The 18,687-nt window shown below is 38.0% G+C and overlaps 1 protein-coding gene across 1 annotated transcript in view; it reads left to right on the forward strand.

The window, feature by feature from the left end:
• The window catches only part of LOC149297654 (intermembrane lipid transfer protein VPS13C-like), an 85,710-nt gene that overhangs the window by 25,490 nt on the left and 41,533 nt on the right, over positions 1 to 18,687 (forward strand). Inside the window, exons 23-41 of the mRNA XM_089488326.1 lie at positions 428 to 544; positions 2,136 to 2,239; positions 3,215 to 3,382; positions 10,169 to 10,473; positions 10,821 to 10,968; positions 12,937 to 13,039; positions 13,335 to 13,444; positions 14,138 to 14,294; positions 14,584 to 14,663; positions 14,964 to 15,023; positions 15,182 to 15,344; positions 15,563 to 15,679; positions 15,936 to 16,039; positions 16,125 to 16,292; positions 16,499 to 16,803; positions 17,026 to 17,173; positions 17,301 to 17,442; positions 18,100 to 18,230; positions 18,377 to 18,546. Of these exons, the coding sequence (XP_089344452.1) occupies positions 428 to 544; positions 2,136 to 2,239; positions 3,215 to 3,382; positions 10,169 to 10,473; positions 10,821 to 10,968; positions 12,937 to 13,039; positions 13,335 to 13,444; positions 14,138 to 14,294; positions 14,584 to 14,663; positions 14,964 to 15,023; positions 15,182 to 15,344; positions 15,563 to 15,679; positions 15,936 to 16,039; positions 16,125 to 16,292; positions 16,499 to 16,803; positions 17,026 to 17,173; positions 17,301 to 17,442; positions 18,100 to 18,230; positions 18,377 to 18,546 (2,800 nt within the window). The remainder of the gene's footprint in view (positions 1 to 427; positions 545 to 2,135; positions 2,240 to 3,214; positions 3,383 to 10,168; positions 10,474 to 10,820; positions 10,969 to 12,936; positions 13,040 to 13,334; positions 13,445 to 14,137; positions 14,295 to 14,583; positions 14,664 to 14,963; positions 15,024 to 15,181; positions 15,345 to 15,562; positions 15,680 to 15,935; positions 16,040 to 16,124; positions 16,293 to 16,498; positions 16,804 to 17,025; positions 17,174 to 17,300; positions 17,443 to 18,099; positions 18,231 to 18,376; positions 18,547 to 18,687) is intronic.

Consider the following 18,687-nt stretch of genomic DNA (forward strand, 5'->3'; position numbering starts at 1 on the left):
AAAATGTGTTTGTAGTTAGGGGATTTGTTTGTCCATGGGCAACTTAAATGTATAGGGCCCTAGAATCTGTATAAAGCATCCATATAACCTGACTAAATTGTGGCATTAGATAAACTGATATTACATATTAACGTAGCAATTTATGTTAAAAAAGGTCCATCAAGTCTGACCCTGCTTTTTATCCAGAAGTAGGCAAGAACCCAACTTTGAAGCCATTTCCAATTGTACTGAAAAATCGTCCCTCATACTGAAATTATTACACTTAAGAATAACTATTTGTTCTTTCCATTGTGGGTTATTCAAATTCAATGTTGTTTGCTGGGTGTGTCTTCAGTTTTGGCTATCATTTGGCTGTTGTAACATAGTGATGGTGGAGGGAGTTCTGATGCAGGTCAAGCATATTGATTTTCTTGTATTTCTCCCACAGCTGCAAAGGCTTCCAAAGATAAGGACATTTTCACTTTCAAACTGTTTGCCAAGCTGGATGCTTTCAGCGTGAATGTGTGGGATGAAAAGAATCCTATCGCTGAAATCAAGATACAAGGTGTGCTGACAAGCCTTCCGTGAACAATGCAATATTTATAAAAGATGCGTTATGCCTGTAGGCAGTATATTAGAAGTTATAAATATATATATCACATTAGTATAGGGCGATAAGGCTCAGAAGCAATGTATTTCCAGTGAACAGTATCTTTTATTTATAGGTGCACAAAACAAAATCTTAAAATAAAAGCCTAGCTCCCAGTTGGAGCCCTCTCTGGCTTATACTTTGCTGGCCCAAGTTGACCTGGCTAAACACTCTATCTTTTTCTGCCCAACCAGATCCAGCTAAGCTAGGTTCTGGGAAACCTCCCCCAGATAATGCAAACACAAGTCAAGGCAGATAGTGCCACACTTGGCTCAGAGTCTCTCCTCGCCCTTCAACAGTCTGATTGTGATACTCCCGGGAGTTTAAATGTCCATGGCCTTCACCTGTTAAAGGCTCCATGAAAATCCTGCACTGGATTATGCGTTCCTGGCTTGGATATCCAGTCTGTCGCAAAAACATGCAGTTGGGGCATTGTCCTGCCCTACTCTCCAAGTTCCTCACCCCAGGGATCCATGTATATAATTTACACATGATCCGTGCATAAAATACAACAAAGCATCTTCTTGAGGCTGTGCATTATATATACGGTACATGAAGAAAAAGAAGCAACTGAGGCTGCTTAAATCCGCAGAAGAACTCGGGTTGTTTCAAACATCTTGGAGAACTAACCAATCTGCTGAGTTTCTTAAAAAAAACTGTGTGTAAGTGTAACTAGAAGAAATGGTGCTGCTTTGAGGGCAAAGGGTGGTCACACCAAATGTTGATTGACATTTTTCTTCTATTCACTCGCTTTGCATTTTGTTAAATGATAAAAATAAACTATTAACGTGTATTTTTGACAGTATTCTTACTTTACAGCATTACTTACTTTTGCACAGCACTGTATATAATGCATTACCTAATGAAACTGTAATAATGATGTTGGGCCATGTTCACTAAAGGTTGAGTTGTCAGAAAAGTTTGCAGGGAGCTATGGTTTCAACTCCCTCACTTCACTGATCATTATGAAGGGCTAACAGTGGCAAATTGCATTAGCAAGAAGGGCTGAACTGGCCTTGCATAATATATCATTAAGTGGGTGAGTAGACCAAGCAATCACACACATTTAATTATGCATTATACAGGGACAACCAAGCTCTTTCTATAATATAGGAGGTAGTTCTCATAATGTTTATTGGGGTAGACCTTCGTAATGTTTAGTAATGGCAAGACATTGATACCAGAACTCTGCTGTCTCTTACTAACCCTCTCTTTAGTGAATAAACCCTCTCTGTTTTATTTAATATGATGGAAGACCCGTATCTTTAGCTCTCATATACATTTTAATCTTGCAGAGGGATTTAGGTATACCTGTGTGGCAGGGTCACAGTGGTGAAAATGCCACCAGTATGTATATTACTGTAGAATGTGATCACTGGAAGGGACCAAAGAATGTATTAAAATACCCGAGAATGTATGCTGACACTTATCTTACTGGTCTTAGCCAGGTACTAGGGTATTAAGAAACCATAGCGTTCTAATTAATAAATTATAACTTGTTTTTCAGGTATGGATTCTTCAATTATGATCCAGCAGAATCAGATAGATGTGTTTGCCAGACTGAAGGATATTATTGTCAGTGATGTCAATCCACAAACTATCCATAAAAAGGTGAGAAAAGTGACAGGTTTCTGTCAAAAGTATGAATTTAGAATTATATTTATTATTTATTATTATTATATTTATAGCCAGTATCACAACCTCATGCTGATGAGTCCTATGAAGGACGAAACAGCTGTCCATGAGTGGTGATCTGGCTATTGTACCTCTTCCCGAGTTTTGTCTAAAGGCTGTCTTGTACAGCGGGCAATTTTTTTCAAGGGATCCATGTATAAAGTGGATATAGAGGCAAAGGTGATAATTGTTAACCTTATTTGCATGCGCCTACCCAGAATCCCTTGTGGTTGTGGAAGCACCATGAGATTTCTGAGGGAAAAACAAGCCTTCTAGATTGTCTGGTGTCTGTAGATGAGTGTTTAATAATACTTCTACTACCCCTTGAATTATATTTATAATCAACACTTATGGGAAAATATTCAGCAATCCATCTATAAATAAGTGCATAATTATAATATAATTATTTTTTAATGAAGTTTGTTGCCATTCTTCAGTGACTGTTTAAGAGTAGCAGATGTAGAGTAGTGTGCAGAGCATCAAAGGCATTGTACAGTTAAAAAAGTGGTATATTATGGATTATAATCCTTTTAAATCACTATTTGAATGTGACTGCTAGTACCTAAACAATTCTATCCTACATTTTATGTTTATGACAGTTGTGGCATCTGTAAGGGTTTGCTATTAAGCCAAGGATTTGCAACCTTAATCTCTAGTCCTTATTGATGACCTGGAGGGGGCAAAACACAAAGGTTGGCTTCTTGTCTGACTATCTTGTGAATGACTTCCAGTTCTATCAGTGCTTTTTAATTCATGTGAATAAATGCTACATTTTACCTGATGGTCCAGCCTTGATGGTATTTTTTGCACAGACCTATATTTAACATGTTTTGGGAATATTATCTAGATGGAGCAAATTGTTTTAAATTGTCACCAAACATTGCTTAACTTGTTTTCCTTTACTTTATTTAGGCTGTATCCATTATGGAAGATGAAGTTTTCAACTTTAATTTGACTTTATATCCTGAGGCCACACAAGGTGAAGCCTACAAAGATGTATCCAAGGTTGATGGGAAGATGTGTCTAAGAGTGGGGTGCATTCAAATAGTGTTCCTCCACAAGTTCTTAGGGTCCCTTGTGGTAAGAATTGAATTCTTTCATGTAGTTTAGCAAATTTAACCCGTATGTCAGATGCAAATAAAACAAGTAATGTTAAGCATGGGGAAAGGGGGTGGTTTGAGTGTCACTTGGTAGCTAAACAAATAAACATGAATGCTAAATAATGTAAGGACACATACACTCTTGTTGCCAAGCTGCAAGCGGAGTATGTTTGAGGCATGCCAAATACAATGGATTTTAATGAATGTACTTGGAGGCAGGGTCAGAGTGAATTGTGAAATAATATTGTTCTGCTAGATCTGGTTGTGGCTACAAAACAAAAGATAGTTCATTAACCCCTTAACGACAATCCACGTACATGTACGGGGTTGCCGTACAACGAGATAACGACAATGCCCGTACATGTACTGGCTGCCGTTAAATAGCTGCATCGCAGCGATCGGCGGCTTTGCAGCATCCACGGAAGCCTCACAAGTGAGGCTGACCGTGGATCCGGGGAGGAAAGCCCTCCCTGGAAGAAAAATGGCGCCAGGCTATAAAACAACTTAGGAAGCGATCGGAATCGCTTCCTAAGCATAAACGGTGTTGCTGATACTACCCCCCTACCCCGATAGCCTTGTGATTGCTCCGAAGAGCAACCACAAGTGCCATCCTGTAAATGACGTTGCCGTCATTTACAGGATGGCATCAACAATAGATATGAGTTCACAGAGGGGCTATCCAGACCCTCTTGAGAACTCTCGAGCTCCTCCTGCAGGTTGAATGCAGGTACTGCATCCAACCATGCAAGGTCAATGGAGCCCAGCTCACTAATGAGTGATTAGTAAAAAAAATAATATGGTAACATGTAAAAATCCCCACTGTCACCAAAAAAAAAAAAAAAAAAAAATTTAATAAGCAAGTCCTAAAATTCTTTATCTTTACAAAAATTCCAGCATGGAAAGAGTTAAAATATTGGCATTACAAATGCCCATAGGATGTCTCGTATTAAAAAAAATGCATGAGTGGATGGGGTAAATTGAATTGGCCGGGTTCAAAGATGTCCCAAATATGGGACATGGGGGCAGTAGGATCAGATGTCTAAATGGCATAAAAATACACACCTCACAAAGGCAGCCTTTTACCTCCCAAATAACCCTACAAACCCATGCATGGGGGGTATCACTGCGCTCAGGAGATGTTACTGAACACATATTGGGGTGTTGTTTGTCACGGACATATACCAGGAGTGGTAAATTCATACCTGAAGTACAACATGTGTGAAAAAAAAAAAAAATGTACTACCATAAAGTTTCACAAAGGCTGGTGGTAAAATTAGTGCATGGAAAGGGTTAAAATACCAGCATTTCAAATACCTTGGGGTGTCTAGTTTTTAAAAATATATGATTTGATGGGGTAAATTGCATTGGCCGGCTTCAAAGATACCCGAAATGGCACATGGAGGGAAGAATTACCAGATTTGGAAAAAAAGGTTTTGAAATAGCAAAACGTTACCTGTACTTATTGCCCCATAACGTGCAGAAAAAATATAAAAACATTGGGTATTTCTAAATTCAGGACAAATAGTAGAATCTATTTAGCAGGTTTTTTCATTTGTTTTTGCAGATGAGTAAAAGTTTTTTTGTTTAATAATTGAGAAAAAGTAATTTTTTTACAAAAAATCCCCATATTTTATCATTTTTTTTATAGTAAATTAGATGATATGATAAAATTAATGGTATCTAAAGAAAGCCCTGTTTGTCCTGAAAAAAACAATATATAATATGTGTGGGAGCACGAAATGAGAATGAAAATCACAGCTAAACAGCAACACCGAAAAATGTTAAAATAGCCATTGTCCCACAATATACTACAAGTAATAACCCCTATTGTCCTTAAGGGGTTAAATCAAAGGGGCTTGTATACAGAAATCCTTCTTAATCTGAGCCTTATACTTTTTATTAACTTCTGAAGTAATTAACTGCTTGACTCAATTGTATCATGAATGGCCAAAATGCTTCTCCTGGAAGAAGAGCTTCATTGGCCCTTTATGCTTTTTTAAATTTGTGGGATTAGTTGAACATCACTTTAGTGATTGAACTACACATTATACAGGACCCTCAGCCCTACTTTCAGGAGAAGCCTACCAGCGTGAACCTTATAAATGCATAGTGATGCTGGCAAGCTGAGACTACAAAAACAGAGTGGTTGGAATGATTATATAGACAACTGCAAACTGCTACTAAACTAAGCCACAAAATGTCCTATATGTTGTCTATACGTTTTGAAATTCCCATGCAGATGATTCTAACTAAAGATTTCAGCTGTTCTGTTATGAGTTTTGTTATGCTTTGGCCATTAAAACATGGGTTCTCATTTATACTTCATAAACCTTTAAAATCAAGGAAGGAAGGGGAGATACATGCTGAGATACACTATCACATCAGCAGAAGGATTGCATCTTCCCCAAATGTTTTATGTCACAAAATGACACGTTAGAGATTTCTAGAGATAATGTAGCTGCTGTTGTTAAGGATTTTTGTAATAAATTACCCTGCGCAGAGATGAAAATCAATCCAATGTAAGAAATATAATAAAACTTTCAAAAAAAATGCACTAATAGTGCTCAACAAAAATTCCAATAGAGGATAAGAGGTGTCACATTTCATACCAGGAATTTCACCAATATTTCATTATGTAATTCTTCATAGCATTTGTATCTAATTTACATAGTGGTAGCGGCCAAGAGGAATACTCTCCATATACTCCTATACTATCTCTCTGTTGCTTGGATCACTCCTTAGCAGCAATCACTTCTTATCACTTGTGTCCAGGGTTTAACCCCTGCTGTACATTTTGTTTCTCTGGAATATTCTACCTCATTCTGTTAGAATGCTCCTAACTTTAACCCCTTAACGTCCATTGCCGGGTCAGGCACGTCATGCAAAACGGTCACTTAACGACCTATGACGTGCCTGACACGTCATCAGACTTAAACAAGCTTAGAAAGTGATCAACGATCACTTTCTAAGCTTAAACGGTGTTGCTGTAATGCCTCGATGTCGAGGCATTCAGCAACACCGAGATCGGCATGATTTTAAAAGCGTTTAGGAAGCGATCAACGATCACCTCCTAAACTTCAATGGTGTCGCTGGAATGCCTCGATCAGGAGGCATCCAGCGACACCAAACACTTACCTCTTGATGGACTGTGGCCGCTCCGGAGAGCGGTCACAGCCGCAGCTGCACGCAGTCTTCACCATCCGCAAGATGGCGGCGGCCCGGTAAAAAAATAAAGTTGAAAAAGTTCGCTAGACAGTCTCCAGACCCTCTAGAGAACTCTGGCTCCACTTGCAGGTTGAATACAGGTACTGCATTCAACCATACAAGTCAATGGAGCCCAGCTTTCTAATCACTATGTGATTAGTAAAATATTTAAAAAAATAAAATAAAAAAAATAAAAAATAAAAAGCTTAAAAAAAACATGGTAACATTTAAAAATTATTATGCTTTAGAGGAACTATCCAGTTCCAGCAAAATGTAAAAAAAAAAAAGTCCAAAAAAGAGTAAAATAAAAAAAATAAAGTTTATAATTATGAGCAAGTGCTAAAATTAGCGCTGTATCTTCCCAAAAATCCTGACGTGGAAAAATTTAAATAAAAGCATTTCAAATACCCAATGGGTGTCTAATTTAAAAAAATGTTGATGGGGTAAATTGGAATGGCCGGGCTCAAAGATAGGGCATAGGCACAGACTGACCGAAATGGGGGAAAAAAGCGCGCACTTCCAAAATGTGGCATTTTAACCTCAAACACCAGACAAACCCATACATGTGGGGTATGACTGAACTCGGGAGATGTTCCTGAACACATATTAGGGTGTTGTTTGATAGTGACGTATACCTGGAGTTATAAATTTATACCCAAAGTACAATTTGTGTGAAAAAAAAAAAAAAAAAAAAATACTACCACAAAGTGTGGCAAAGGCTGGTGGTAGAATCTGATGCATGGAAAGGGTTAAATACTACCATTTTAAGTACCTTGGCGTGTCTAGTTTTCAAAAATATATGGTTTTATGAGGTAAATTGTAGTGGCCAGGCTCAAAGATAGGGCAAAGGCACAGACTGACCAAAATAGGGGGAAAAAAGCGCACTTCCCAAATGTGGCCTTTTAACCCCAAACAGCAGTCAAACCCATGCATGGGTGGTATCACTGTACTCGAGAGATGTTGTTGAACACATATTAGGGTGTTGTTTGATAGTGACGTATACCTGGAGCTATAAATGTATACCCAAAGTACAATTTGTGTAAAAAAAAAAATACTAACACAAAGTGTGGCAAAGGCTGGTGGTAGAATCTCATGCATGGAAAGGGTTAAAATACTAGCATTTGAAATACCTTGGGGTGTCTAGTTTTCAAAAATATATGATTTGATGGGGTAAATTGCATTGGCCGGCTTCAAAGATACCCGAAATGGCACATGGGGGGAAGAATTACCAGATTTGGAAAAAATGGTTTTGAAATAGCAAAACGCTACCTGTACTTAATGCTCCATAACGTGCAGAAAAAAAGCAAAAAAACATAAAAACATTGGGTATTTCTAAACTCAGGACAAATAGTAGAATATATTTAGTAGGTTTTTTCATTAGCTTTTTTGGATGAGTAAAAGATTTTTGGGGTAAAAGTCAGAAAATGTCGGGTTTTTTTTACATTTTTCATCATATTTTATTATTTTTTTTATGGGAAATTAGATAATATGATTAAAACAATGGTATCTGAAGAAAGCCCTTCTTGTCCTGAAAAAAACAACATATAATTTGTGTGGGTTCACTAAATGAGTGAAGAGAAAATTACATCTAAACACGAACACCGCAAAAGTGTTAAAACAGCCTCGGTCCCAATGGTACAAAAGGTAAAACAGCCTGGTCCTGAAGGGGTTAAACACTCAAAAACCCACCTGTTGAGAGAAGTATACAATCTACTGCGCTATTGCCAAAATATGAAAAGAAACCATCTCTTCTCACCACTTTTAAGTGAGACATCTGTGGCAAAGACCAGTCTTGTTTCAAGAACAGGGACAGGCAAAAAAATAAGTGAGGAAAGGGTCTGAATATCTTAACCGAACAATTATTTTCAAAATAAAGCAAGGCTTGCTTAGTTGTTTTCTTAAGAAAGAGAATTAAAAGTAACAGGAACTTTAAATGCAAAATGTAATACAAGGTTATTTCTGTTTCTTTTAATGATTACAAAAAGTTGTTTTTTTTTTGTTCTTGCATTGTTCAAAGTATTAATTAGCACCAATAAAATCTAAAGTGTTTTCTAATGGAGTCCTAATGTGAAAATGTGACTCATAGGCGTTCTGTTCATTTATTGTCTAATAGCAAATTTTTCTGTTTTTTCTTTTCTTAGGCATTCCCTGTTCTAGAATCCTTTTAATAAATTAGTGGTTCACTCTAGCTTTGCGCAGTGTGTTTGTCGTTAGGAAGAATACCATGTGTACTGTTCCATAAACGGAACACGGGTAATTTGTTATGGCAAGATTTATAATGTTCTTGCACACTGTTATTTCTAGAACAATGTACCTTATCCAACAAGTCAATGTCTTTCTACTTTGCATTCTTAATGATAATATTTGCAGCTTTTTAAAGTACAAATAACGGTGCTACTGAAATCGTATTCTGGTAAAATAATATATTCTGTAATTTAATGCAACACCCTTAAAAATACCTATTTTTTCACAATAGATATAGTAGCCTGCTAAACCAGCCGTGTGGTAATAATATTCCTCCCTTCCAGCCATGAGAAACTAACTAAATAAGGGCCTTTGAACAAATGCGTTTAAACTTTGCTAGGAGACACATGTTAAATCATACTCCTAATTTGTAGATATACTAGGAAATTACTATTGGAATATAACCACTGCTGTTAATTGTATTCCAGATCACTCTGGAAATACTTTTTCTTTCCTGTTATATGTATTCTGCTGAGATTTAATAATATGTTAAAACATAATTATACTCTGTTTAGAACAATAGATGATGGGGTAAACACTACGGTGTGCCTCCAGTCATGATCCCACATCCTCTCCTGCCCTTCAATACTCTGTTCTAAGTCCACACTGACTGAAGGCATATGGATGGCCTTTCTTTCTTCCCTGGGAAAAACCAAGCGAAGACTAGATCATCTTGGTCCCCTGCAAAAACGGGGAACTGCTGAAGCCTTCAAGGAGATGTGGAAAGCACAAGGTCAACCCACATCTCCTACCAATAAACAAATAGTCATAAGGGGCCTGACTCCATTGTAGCTTTTTCAGTGCATGCATCATAAATGAACTCAATCGAGCCAAAAGAAAAAAGCTTCACAAAAACCAAAAGGTGTAGTGTGTAGGAAACTGACCCCTGTCCATGGCTGGTATTATGAAAATGCAACCACCAAGAAACAACCATAGTCCATACCGGTGTGGAAGAAACAAAGCTCAAGGGAATAGTTTGTGTGCTTATGATATACTTAATGGCCCAAATAACAACAGTTTATGGAAGGAGGTAACCTCAACCAAAAACTAGACATAACCTGGAAGCTTCATAATAGCACCTTAGGCTTTCCTGTGTACTCGCAATACTCACATAAATATTATACTTATTTTCTGTTAAAGTAACTTGTCGTGTCTACATTACTATTTAATCTGTCTTATTATTGCCTTTATTCATAAATGTGCCATCTAATTAATTTGTGCTTCAGAATGAGGGTAATGTGTAATAACTAATGTAGATGAACCCTACGTGCCAGATGTTTCAAAGAAAGTTAAAGTTTTTGTTTTGCTGTTTTGACAGAACTTCCTGAATAACTTCCAGACTGCCAAAGAGAAACTGAGTACGGCAACGACAGAAGCTGCAAAACGTGCAGCCACCAGCGTAAAGGGCCTGGCAGAGAGAAGTTTTCGTCTTCTCATGGATATTCACTTAAAAGCCCCGGTGATAGTTATCCCTCAGTCCTCTGTGTCCAAAAACGCCATAGTTGCAGATCTGGGTCTTCTACGAATACAGAACAAGTTTAGTCTGTTGCCTGCTGAATGCGAGCAGTTGCCTGCAGTTGTAGACTGCATGACCATAACGCTGACCAAGTTCAAGCTATCACGGTGAGTTGGTAGAAGATATGTCTTGCTGTATGGTTGTGTAATATTGTATTACAATACACGACCCTTGGTTGCCCTGCATAATGCATAGTTAAATCAGTGAGAGGAATTTTAGGCAATCTTCCTACATTAACCCCCTACCAGGTTACGCAAACTTTGTCCTTGCAGGAGAAGCTTTCTAGGGTTAGTCTTTCATAATACATGGTAAAGGACCAACATATTAGAGAGTTGAAAACTCCTGATTTGGTGAATACACCCATTATATGTGAATTAAATTGTATAGACAAACCATACATATTCATTTTCTTCAATAATAGGTAATCTACTTTCTATTTTTTTTTAAACTGTAGGACTCTCATGCATGCAGTTCCTCCCCAGTCTGACATTCAAATCCTTTATCCTATCAATCTTAACTTATTGGTGAATCGGAATCTGGCAGCAACCTGGTACCATAAAATTCCGGTCATGGAGGTCAAAGGCCATCTAGACACCATGGATGTGAGTACTGGCATGACAAATGCTGTAAAAGCTATGCTTAACCACAACATAGCTTTTCTGTTTTGAATTTTTTTTTTACTGAATTGTTTGTGTCTAGGGCTGCAACTAACGATTATTTTCATAATCGATTAGTTGGCCGATAATTTTTTCGATTAATCGGATAAAAAAATAAATGTAAATTTTTCATTTATTTAAAATAATTTAATAAACAAATGATGTTAAATACAAACAGCAGAATAAAAAAACTTTGATAAAATGCATTTCTTGTCTTTATTTCCCAACCAGCCCCCCCAATTTATGCACATTTGAGCCCAGACAAGCCACGCTGCCTCCCACACATGCCACGCTGCCTCCCACACATGCCACGCTGCCTCCCACACATGCCACGCTGCCTCCCACACATGCCACGCTGCCTCCCACACATGCCACGCTGCCTCCCACACATGCCACTCCACGCTGCCATAACTATAACTGCCCCTAAATTAACCCTAAACACCCCATTAACTATAACTGCCCCTAAATTAACCCCCACCTCCCCTAACTTTCAGCAGCCCAAATATTAATTTTATACCTACAGTTAGATGAGTGTCACAGCCATGTGGTTCTGGGAGAAGGAAGGGGCGGGGACAGTTGTCACAGTGATTACAGGGAGGGGCTGGTAAGTAGGAGCTGCTGCTGTGAGTCACTGAAACGGATTATATAATGAGGGGTATTTTTCAGAGCAGAGAAAAACCCTCATTTTATAATCGATAAAAATCGATTCAACTAATCGATAATGAAATTCGTTGGCAACGATTTTCATTATCGATTATTATTGATTTTATCGATTAGTTGTTGCAGCCCTATTTGTGTCATCTCCATAATTATGTTGATAATAAGTAACGGCTGTGTCCAGACATAGAATATTGTTTATTAGACTTGTGCATTTGGATTCGTGCAAATTGCAAGTTTACGATGCCAGAAAACAAGGCCAGACCCCACATGAATCCGATAAAACCAAAGCAAAAAGCTCCGAATTTTTGTCCGACATACATGGGTCCACATTCACTCACACTTTCACTCGCACTCATTCTTGTTCACTCTTTAGGTAGGGGAACATTTAGAGAGCGTGAACGAAGGAGCAAGTGAGTAAGAGTGAATGTGAGCACTGGGAAACTAATTTCATGCCTGAATTTAAAATGCCCCCTGAAGTTTTTGGTCTACTGTTTTTGACAATCAGTGCGTTCAAAATATCTGTATTGCTAACGCCTTTATGAGTAGTAGCAAACCAGGAAAATACATTTACACACAGGGTTGCTGAGAAAACATACTTTGATGTAGATAATGGAGGGGGAGCTATATGGTTGAGTACAGCAATAGCTGCAAAATTACCAGTGGCATCTTCCAGGAAGATAGCTAAATATATGCTTGATTACAAGGCTTATTGAAGAGAAACACTGGTTTATAGCTTTGTATGAATGTTAGAATGCTCCTAACTTTAAACCTGTTGAGAGACGTATACAATCGACAAAGCTAGCACCAACCTGAATTGTGAAAAGAAACCATTCGTTCTCCCCACTTTCAATATTTCCATGCTGCTGACCTCTCCACAGGGCCATCGCTATAATCCGATCATCCCCACCCAAGCAGCCCCCCCCCCACAACCTCCTAATGGACAGCAAGCTTGTAACAACAACTCTTCTCCTTCTGTACCAGTATGTCTTAATGTGTATTAAACTTATTGTCATTTTTGATACTGTTGTTCATTTTCACCGTCCTCTCATAACCCTTCTATGAAATCTGCTGGTGTTCTGTAAATGAAATGTAATATAACAAGTGTGTAAACACTCAGGATAAACAGGTATTGCAAGACTCTCTAAACTGTGCATCGATATAGTGGGTAATAATATCATAGTAATGCCATTCCCATTAACATTGTTCGGTATAGTGTAAGTAATTTAAGGTTATGTATAACCATTATTTTTGCAGATTGGAGTCAGCCAAGAGGATGTCAGCATACTTTTGAAGGTCTTGGTGGAAAATCTTGGTGAAGGAGAAACCGGTGCTGTAAAACCAGCCGCTGAGACGGGTGGTATGTATAACATTGTAAATATTGCTTTGCATTCACCTTATACTTGCCTGATTTTTTTTTTTACATCTTTATAATAAATTAACTCTAGCATTAGTTAATGCTATACAGCCCAAAATAAGGATTCTGTAGTCAGTTTGCTGATTAGGTATGTTTGACTTAGCGACATTTCATCACCCTTTTTCACTTTGATTTAACTAAAGGTATCATGAATGTGGACATCAAAAGGCAGACTTGACACCCTTGCTTCCTAGTTTTACAGTTTTGTTTTTTTTTCCTCTACCCTCTTCCATTGCAGAGAAATCTAAATCAAAAACTATCAAGAAAGTTTTGGCTGAGGTCAGAGCAGAGCCTGAACAAACCAAATCCTCTGCTCAGAATCTTCTGCTTAATTTTGAAATCAAGGAGGTAACCTGGCAAGGACTTTCGTTTAATAGTTGGTTTCCAGCCAACATTTGGACAGAAATCCCAGTATTTCAGTAACTGTGCTTTGACAGAAAAATCCAGTACGGGAAAAAGAATGTCCTGTTTCTTTTATAGGCTCATAGTACTGGTGTAAAGTGCTAACGTATTCTACACAATGTGAGCAAAAAGTTCTAAAGAAAGAGCATTTTAAGATTATTTCTGTGTTATTACTGATGTGTCTTCATCATTGTGTTCATGTGCAATTACCCCTAATACTTTGTGACTGAAAACTGTAAATTAAGGCAATGCAACGTTTGTGCATATTTCATGAGCTCCTTCACATTGAAGTTTTATATGAAGATACCATATTTCATGTTCTATATATTTGCTAAGGTTCTCCTTTAAGAGAGGAGAGTGAAAACAAGAGGAATAGCTTTCTTTTTTTTTCTCAACTGGGTGTGCATTCTGTGAGACATTTTATGTTTAAGACTGTTAAATAATTAGCTTGTTACAATGCAAGCAAAGCCATGTTTTTATCGTAACCCAATTAGTTGTCCTTAAACCCATTAAAAACAATGCATTGTGAGCCCGTACATGTACAGGATTTGTCATTAAGGGGAACAGTATTGATACACTTTGTTCATTAGAATTTTTTCCCCACCTTGTTGACACAATAGTTTATCTCCTGTCCCCTAGGTTGTGATCCGGCTTCTCAGACAGGTGAGGGGAAGTGGACCACCTCTCCACGTTCTGAGCGTGTCGCAACTTGGAGCTGAAGCAAGATTGGGGAGCCATGAAATGACTGCTTCAGTGTATCTTAAAAAGATCAGCATGACATGCAATGGGTTTACTGGTGAGTTAAATGATTATGACTTTGCACTGCGTGTTATGCTGCCACAGGTAATATAATCCAGGATTATTTTATGTTGGAACAGTAACCTATACATACAGTTATACTCATACAAATACACTGCATTTGTAACCCCTCAGCAGTGATCAGCAACTACAACATGGAATTTCTAAAAGCTTGTAATAAACCAATTAGTCCCAAACTCACATATTTTCTTGTCTGACGTTGGTGGCATTGAGCATGACCACAACAGTTTAGCCCAAGTAATTAAAAATAGTATTTTCTTGTACAGGCCCTTTTGGAGGATCTCTGCTGCTTATCAACTCTTCTGATGACACCAAGGAACACCTTTTAAATATGGAATATATAAAGGTTAGTAAACTCTCTTTAATAGTGCCGTGCAAATCACACATTTCACGCTTTTTGTGTTTTGGCACGTTGGTGCTGGGATTTTTAATCCCGGATAAAGTGTTATTTCATGGCTATGATATGCGATAGTTCCTTGTTTTTGGTGGCCTCTAGTGGGCATACTGTCATTGGACCTGTCTGATAGTTTAGGACTGACCAATGTTTCCCATGTGCTCAGTGTGGGTCATTGTGTTTCTTTAGCCATTTATTAAAATAGACATTATGGTCTGGTGAACAATTTTGAGATATATGTGTATATTTCAGGCTGACAGAAATAGCCCAGATTTTAAGACATTGTACAGCAATTCGGAGCAGACGCTAAATGTAAGTGTTTAATATTGGCAAGTATGTTTGCATTCAAGGTCAATTTGATGTACTTGAATTACCTCTTCTACTACCATGCAGATAATAACCTTTCTGATATTAAAAAACAGTATATATTAATATGTAGAGTTTATTTACTTGAACTTTTTTGGGGGCAGGTTTCCATGTCTTCATTAGACTTAGTTCTGCACACCCAGGCCTTACTATCCTTAGTGGACTTCCTGTCCTCTGCCGTTCCTTCTGGAGATGCTAAAATATCTGAAAGAGCCCTGGAATCAAGTGTACATGAAGAGGGACAGAAGAGCACAATAAACAAACTAGGTATATTAATAAAAATTAATCAAAAACTTGGCTACATATTGCCAAAGTATGCTAATTTGTGTACAGTTTTTTTGTTTATTGATTTCATTGAATGGTTATTAGCTAGAAGTACATCAAAGTATTACAAACTGCAAATACATAAGTTTGGTGCATTAATCTGACAATACTTTGTTGACATGGGAGTTGAAAATCCATGAACATGGTGTGTTGTTTTTCAGGTGTCTCTAGTGTGGGACAGGACGATTCTTTTAACCTGAAACTGTCTGCAAAATTTAACGCCTTCAACGTTTTTGTCTGTGATGAAGCTTGTAATATTGCGGACATTAGGATACAAGGTTAGTTAAGATCTTCACATGATCAGAGTGGTCATCGCTGTAGATTTGTTTTCCCGGTCACTTGAGTGCTGTAAACTATCTGTGTTTTGTTAAACGCATTCATGTGAATTTGAGTCTAGTTATTGATTCAGGAATGTGTTAACTAAAGTGATTCAAAATATTACCTTCACAAAACCATTCTATTCCTTCAACTCAAAAATAAATATGACTTCCGTGTGTGTGTGTTTATTTTTAATAAACCTCTTGTACCTCTAAGGAATGGATGCATCTGTTGCTGTTCAGACTAAGAAGACTGAGTTGTTTGCTCGACTTCGAGACATTGTTGTGCTGGATGTAGATCCCAGAACCATTCACAGAAAGGTAAAAAACTATCATTCTTACAATGCGGAGGTTTTGCCAATGAAAATGATAACTTCAGAACATTCCAAAATTTTTTCCTCCCCAGGCCGTATTCATAATGGGGGAAGAGGTCTTCAACTTCCATATGTCTCTATACTCAAATGCTACCGACGGAGCCGCCTACACAGACATGTCAACAGTGGACGGCAAGATGTCTCTTAAAGTGGGCTGCATCCACATTGTGTATTTGCACAAATTCCTCATGTCTCTACTAGTACGTATCAAGGCACTTAGTGGGTGTCAGCAGTAAATACACAATGATACGGTTTTGGACAATTGCAAGGCTCCGTAGTGTAGCCTAGTGTTGCCTAATATGCAAGTCTCCTCTGCTCTATAGAGATCACCTTATCATATCATATAGTAATTGTCATGTATTTTTATATTCAAAGTACCAATTTCTTATATTTTTGTTTCTTGCAGAATTTTTTAAACAAATTCCAGACAGCCAAGGAGGCCCTGGGCTCAGCAACTGTCCAGGCAGCAGGGAGGGCTGCATCTAGCATGAAAGATTTTGCTCAGAAGAGTTTTCGCCTCTCCATGGATGTTGACCTGAAGGCTCCTGTCATCATCATCCCACAGTCTTCAATATCCACCAATGCCATTATTGCTGATTTGGGATTAATTAAAGTCCAGAATACGTTTTCATTGATACCTGGAGTGACCTGCCCCCTCCCACCAGTAATTGACAACATGAACATCCAACTAACGAAACTACAACTATCAAGGTCTTATTATTTTTCATTAAAATAAACTACAGCATGGCATATGTGATGTGAAATGCAGCGTTATTATAGGGAACAGTGTATTTTTAGTGAAATTACTTTCAACTTGAAATGTAAATGTGTTATATTGGTCAACTGTACAGCATAAATCATGAAGCTAGATAATTGTACACATAAATGCAGTAGTGGTTAACAAAGACATTATGTTTTAATTCCTTTTAACAGAACGGTTCTCCAGAGTGGTTCTGTGCAGCCTGACCTTCAGATTCTGCAGCCTGTCAACCTCTTGGTTTCGGTGCAAAGAAATCTGGCTTCTTCCTGGTATCCCCACATCCCCGCTCTTCAAATTGTTGGAAATTTAAAGCCAATGCAGGTTTGGTTTCACAGAGATAGGGTCAATAATACTAGGCGACAGAATCAAATGATCTGTCTTGAGCTTGACATTTTACTAGTGACTTACCAACCACTCATAATTTAATCATCATGTTTCCTTTTCCTAGATTGCTGTGAGTCAGGATGACCTAACGATCCTAATGAGTGTTCTCTTTGAGAACCTTGCAGAGACTCCTTTACTATCAAGTGCAGCTAATTCTGGGCAAGGTGTAACTACTGAAGCTGTAGAGAGGGTTAAAATGGAGACATGTGAAGCAAGCCAAACTAAAGGTATGATGAACATAGAAAAATGCTATCCAATGGGATCTTCTTAGTTGAGCAACTGAAAATAAACAATTTCTTTGTGTTGATAGGAAATATTCTTAATTTTCCTTGCTCTATCTGGAAAACCCTTTAGCTATCAGATTTTATGTACTAGTCCACAGTTTTCTCACTACATTTGAAATTAATTTAGCACCATCAATAACCCCCTTTGGTTATTGTCTTTCTTATACCCATTCTCCCTGGTTCCTTGTTGTGTTTATTATTATTTTTTACATTCTCCACACGTTTTCTTTCTCTGTGTGTGCTTCATGTATTTTGTTTACCACCAATTGTAATGACTCTAGTCTGCCTAACTTTCCAACTATATTCTATACTTTCTTCCACTAGTTCTAATCCTTTCCCATGAAGCTGGGTGTTTAATCCGAACCTTGCCTCTCATTTTTCTGGAGAGCACTCTTACTCGATACTTTTTCTGCCTCGCACCATTCTCTGTCCTTTATCCTCTTCCCCCTTTCTTAATATTCCCACTCCTGTTGTCATGTCACTATCCTTTTTTCCTCCACTTGTTCTGTTTTTATACTAATCAGTTCCTTGTAAAGATTCTATTGTAGTATCTTCATCTAATAATCAATGCCTCTACAGGTAAACAAACCGAAAGCATAGACATTTTGTTAGACCCCGATGAGGAAAGTGAAGAGTCCGCAGTTACTCTGAAGTTTGACTTTAATTTTGAATCACTCTCCATTGTCCTTTACAACAACGACAACAAAAAGGTGGGTGTAGAACAACATATGTTGAGCTATGAACAAACAGCTGCTGCTGATGTGCCATACACTAGTTACCTTTATGTAGTAAGCAATAATATTGTAAATGGTACACTGTTGTTTTATACATTTATTCACACTTTCCTTTACTTCAGGAGGCTCCAGTCTGGTTGCATAATGACAGTTTGCGTCTTGGGGAGATGAGACTCCATCTTATGACCTCATCGGGAAAGATGTTTGCAAATGGGTCTATGGACTTCTCCACCCATCTCAGATCATGCACTTTGGATGACCTTAGGGAAGGCATCACCAAGGCCACTCCTAGGTCTGTAAGTTTGTAAGGGGATAATGGAGGCTTCTTTGCTCATATGCTTTCAGAAGAACGCCTGTTGTGTTATGATGATCAGTTGATGTCCCTATTCAGATGCAAGGTTCACCTACGTCATGGGTGACAATTGTTTGTTAT

The sequence above is a fragment of the Sceloporus occidentalis genome, unplaced genomic scaffold (assembly GCF_023333645.1).
Source record: "Sceloporus occidentalis isolate IW3139 unplaced genomic scaffold, rSceOcc1.0.p SCAF_37, whole genome shotgun sequence".
NCBI classification, from domain to species: domain Eukaryota; kingdom Metazoa; phylum Chordata; class Lepidosauria; order Squamata; family Phrynosomatidae; genus Sceloporus; species Sceloporus occidentalis.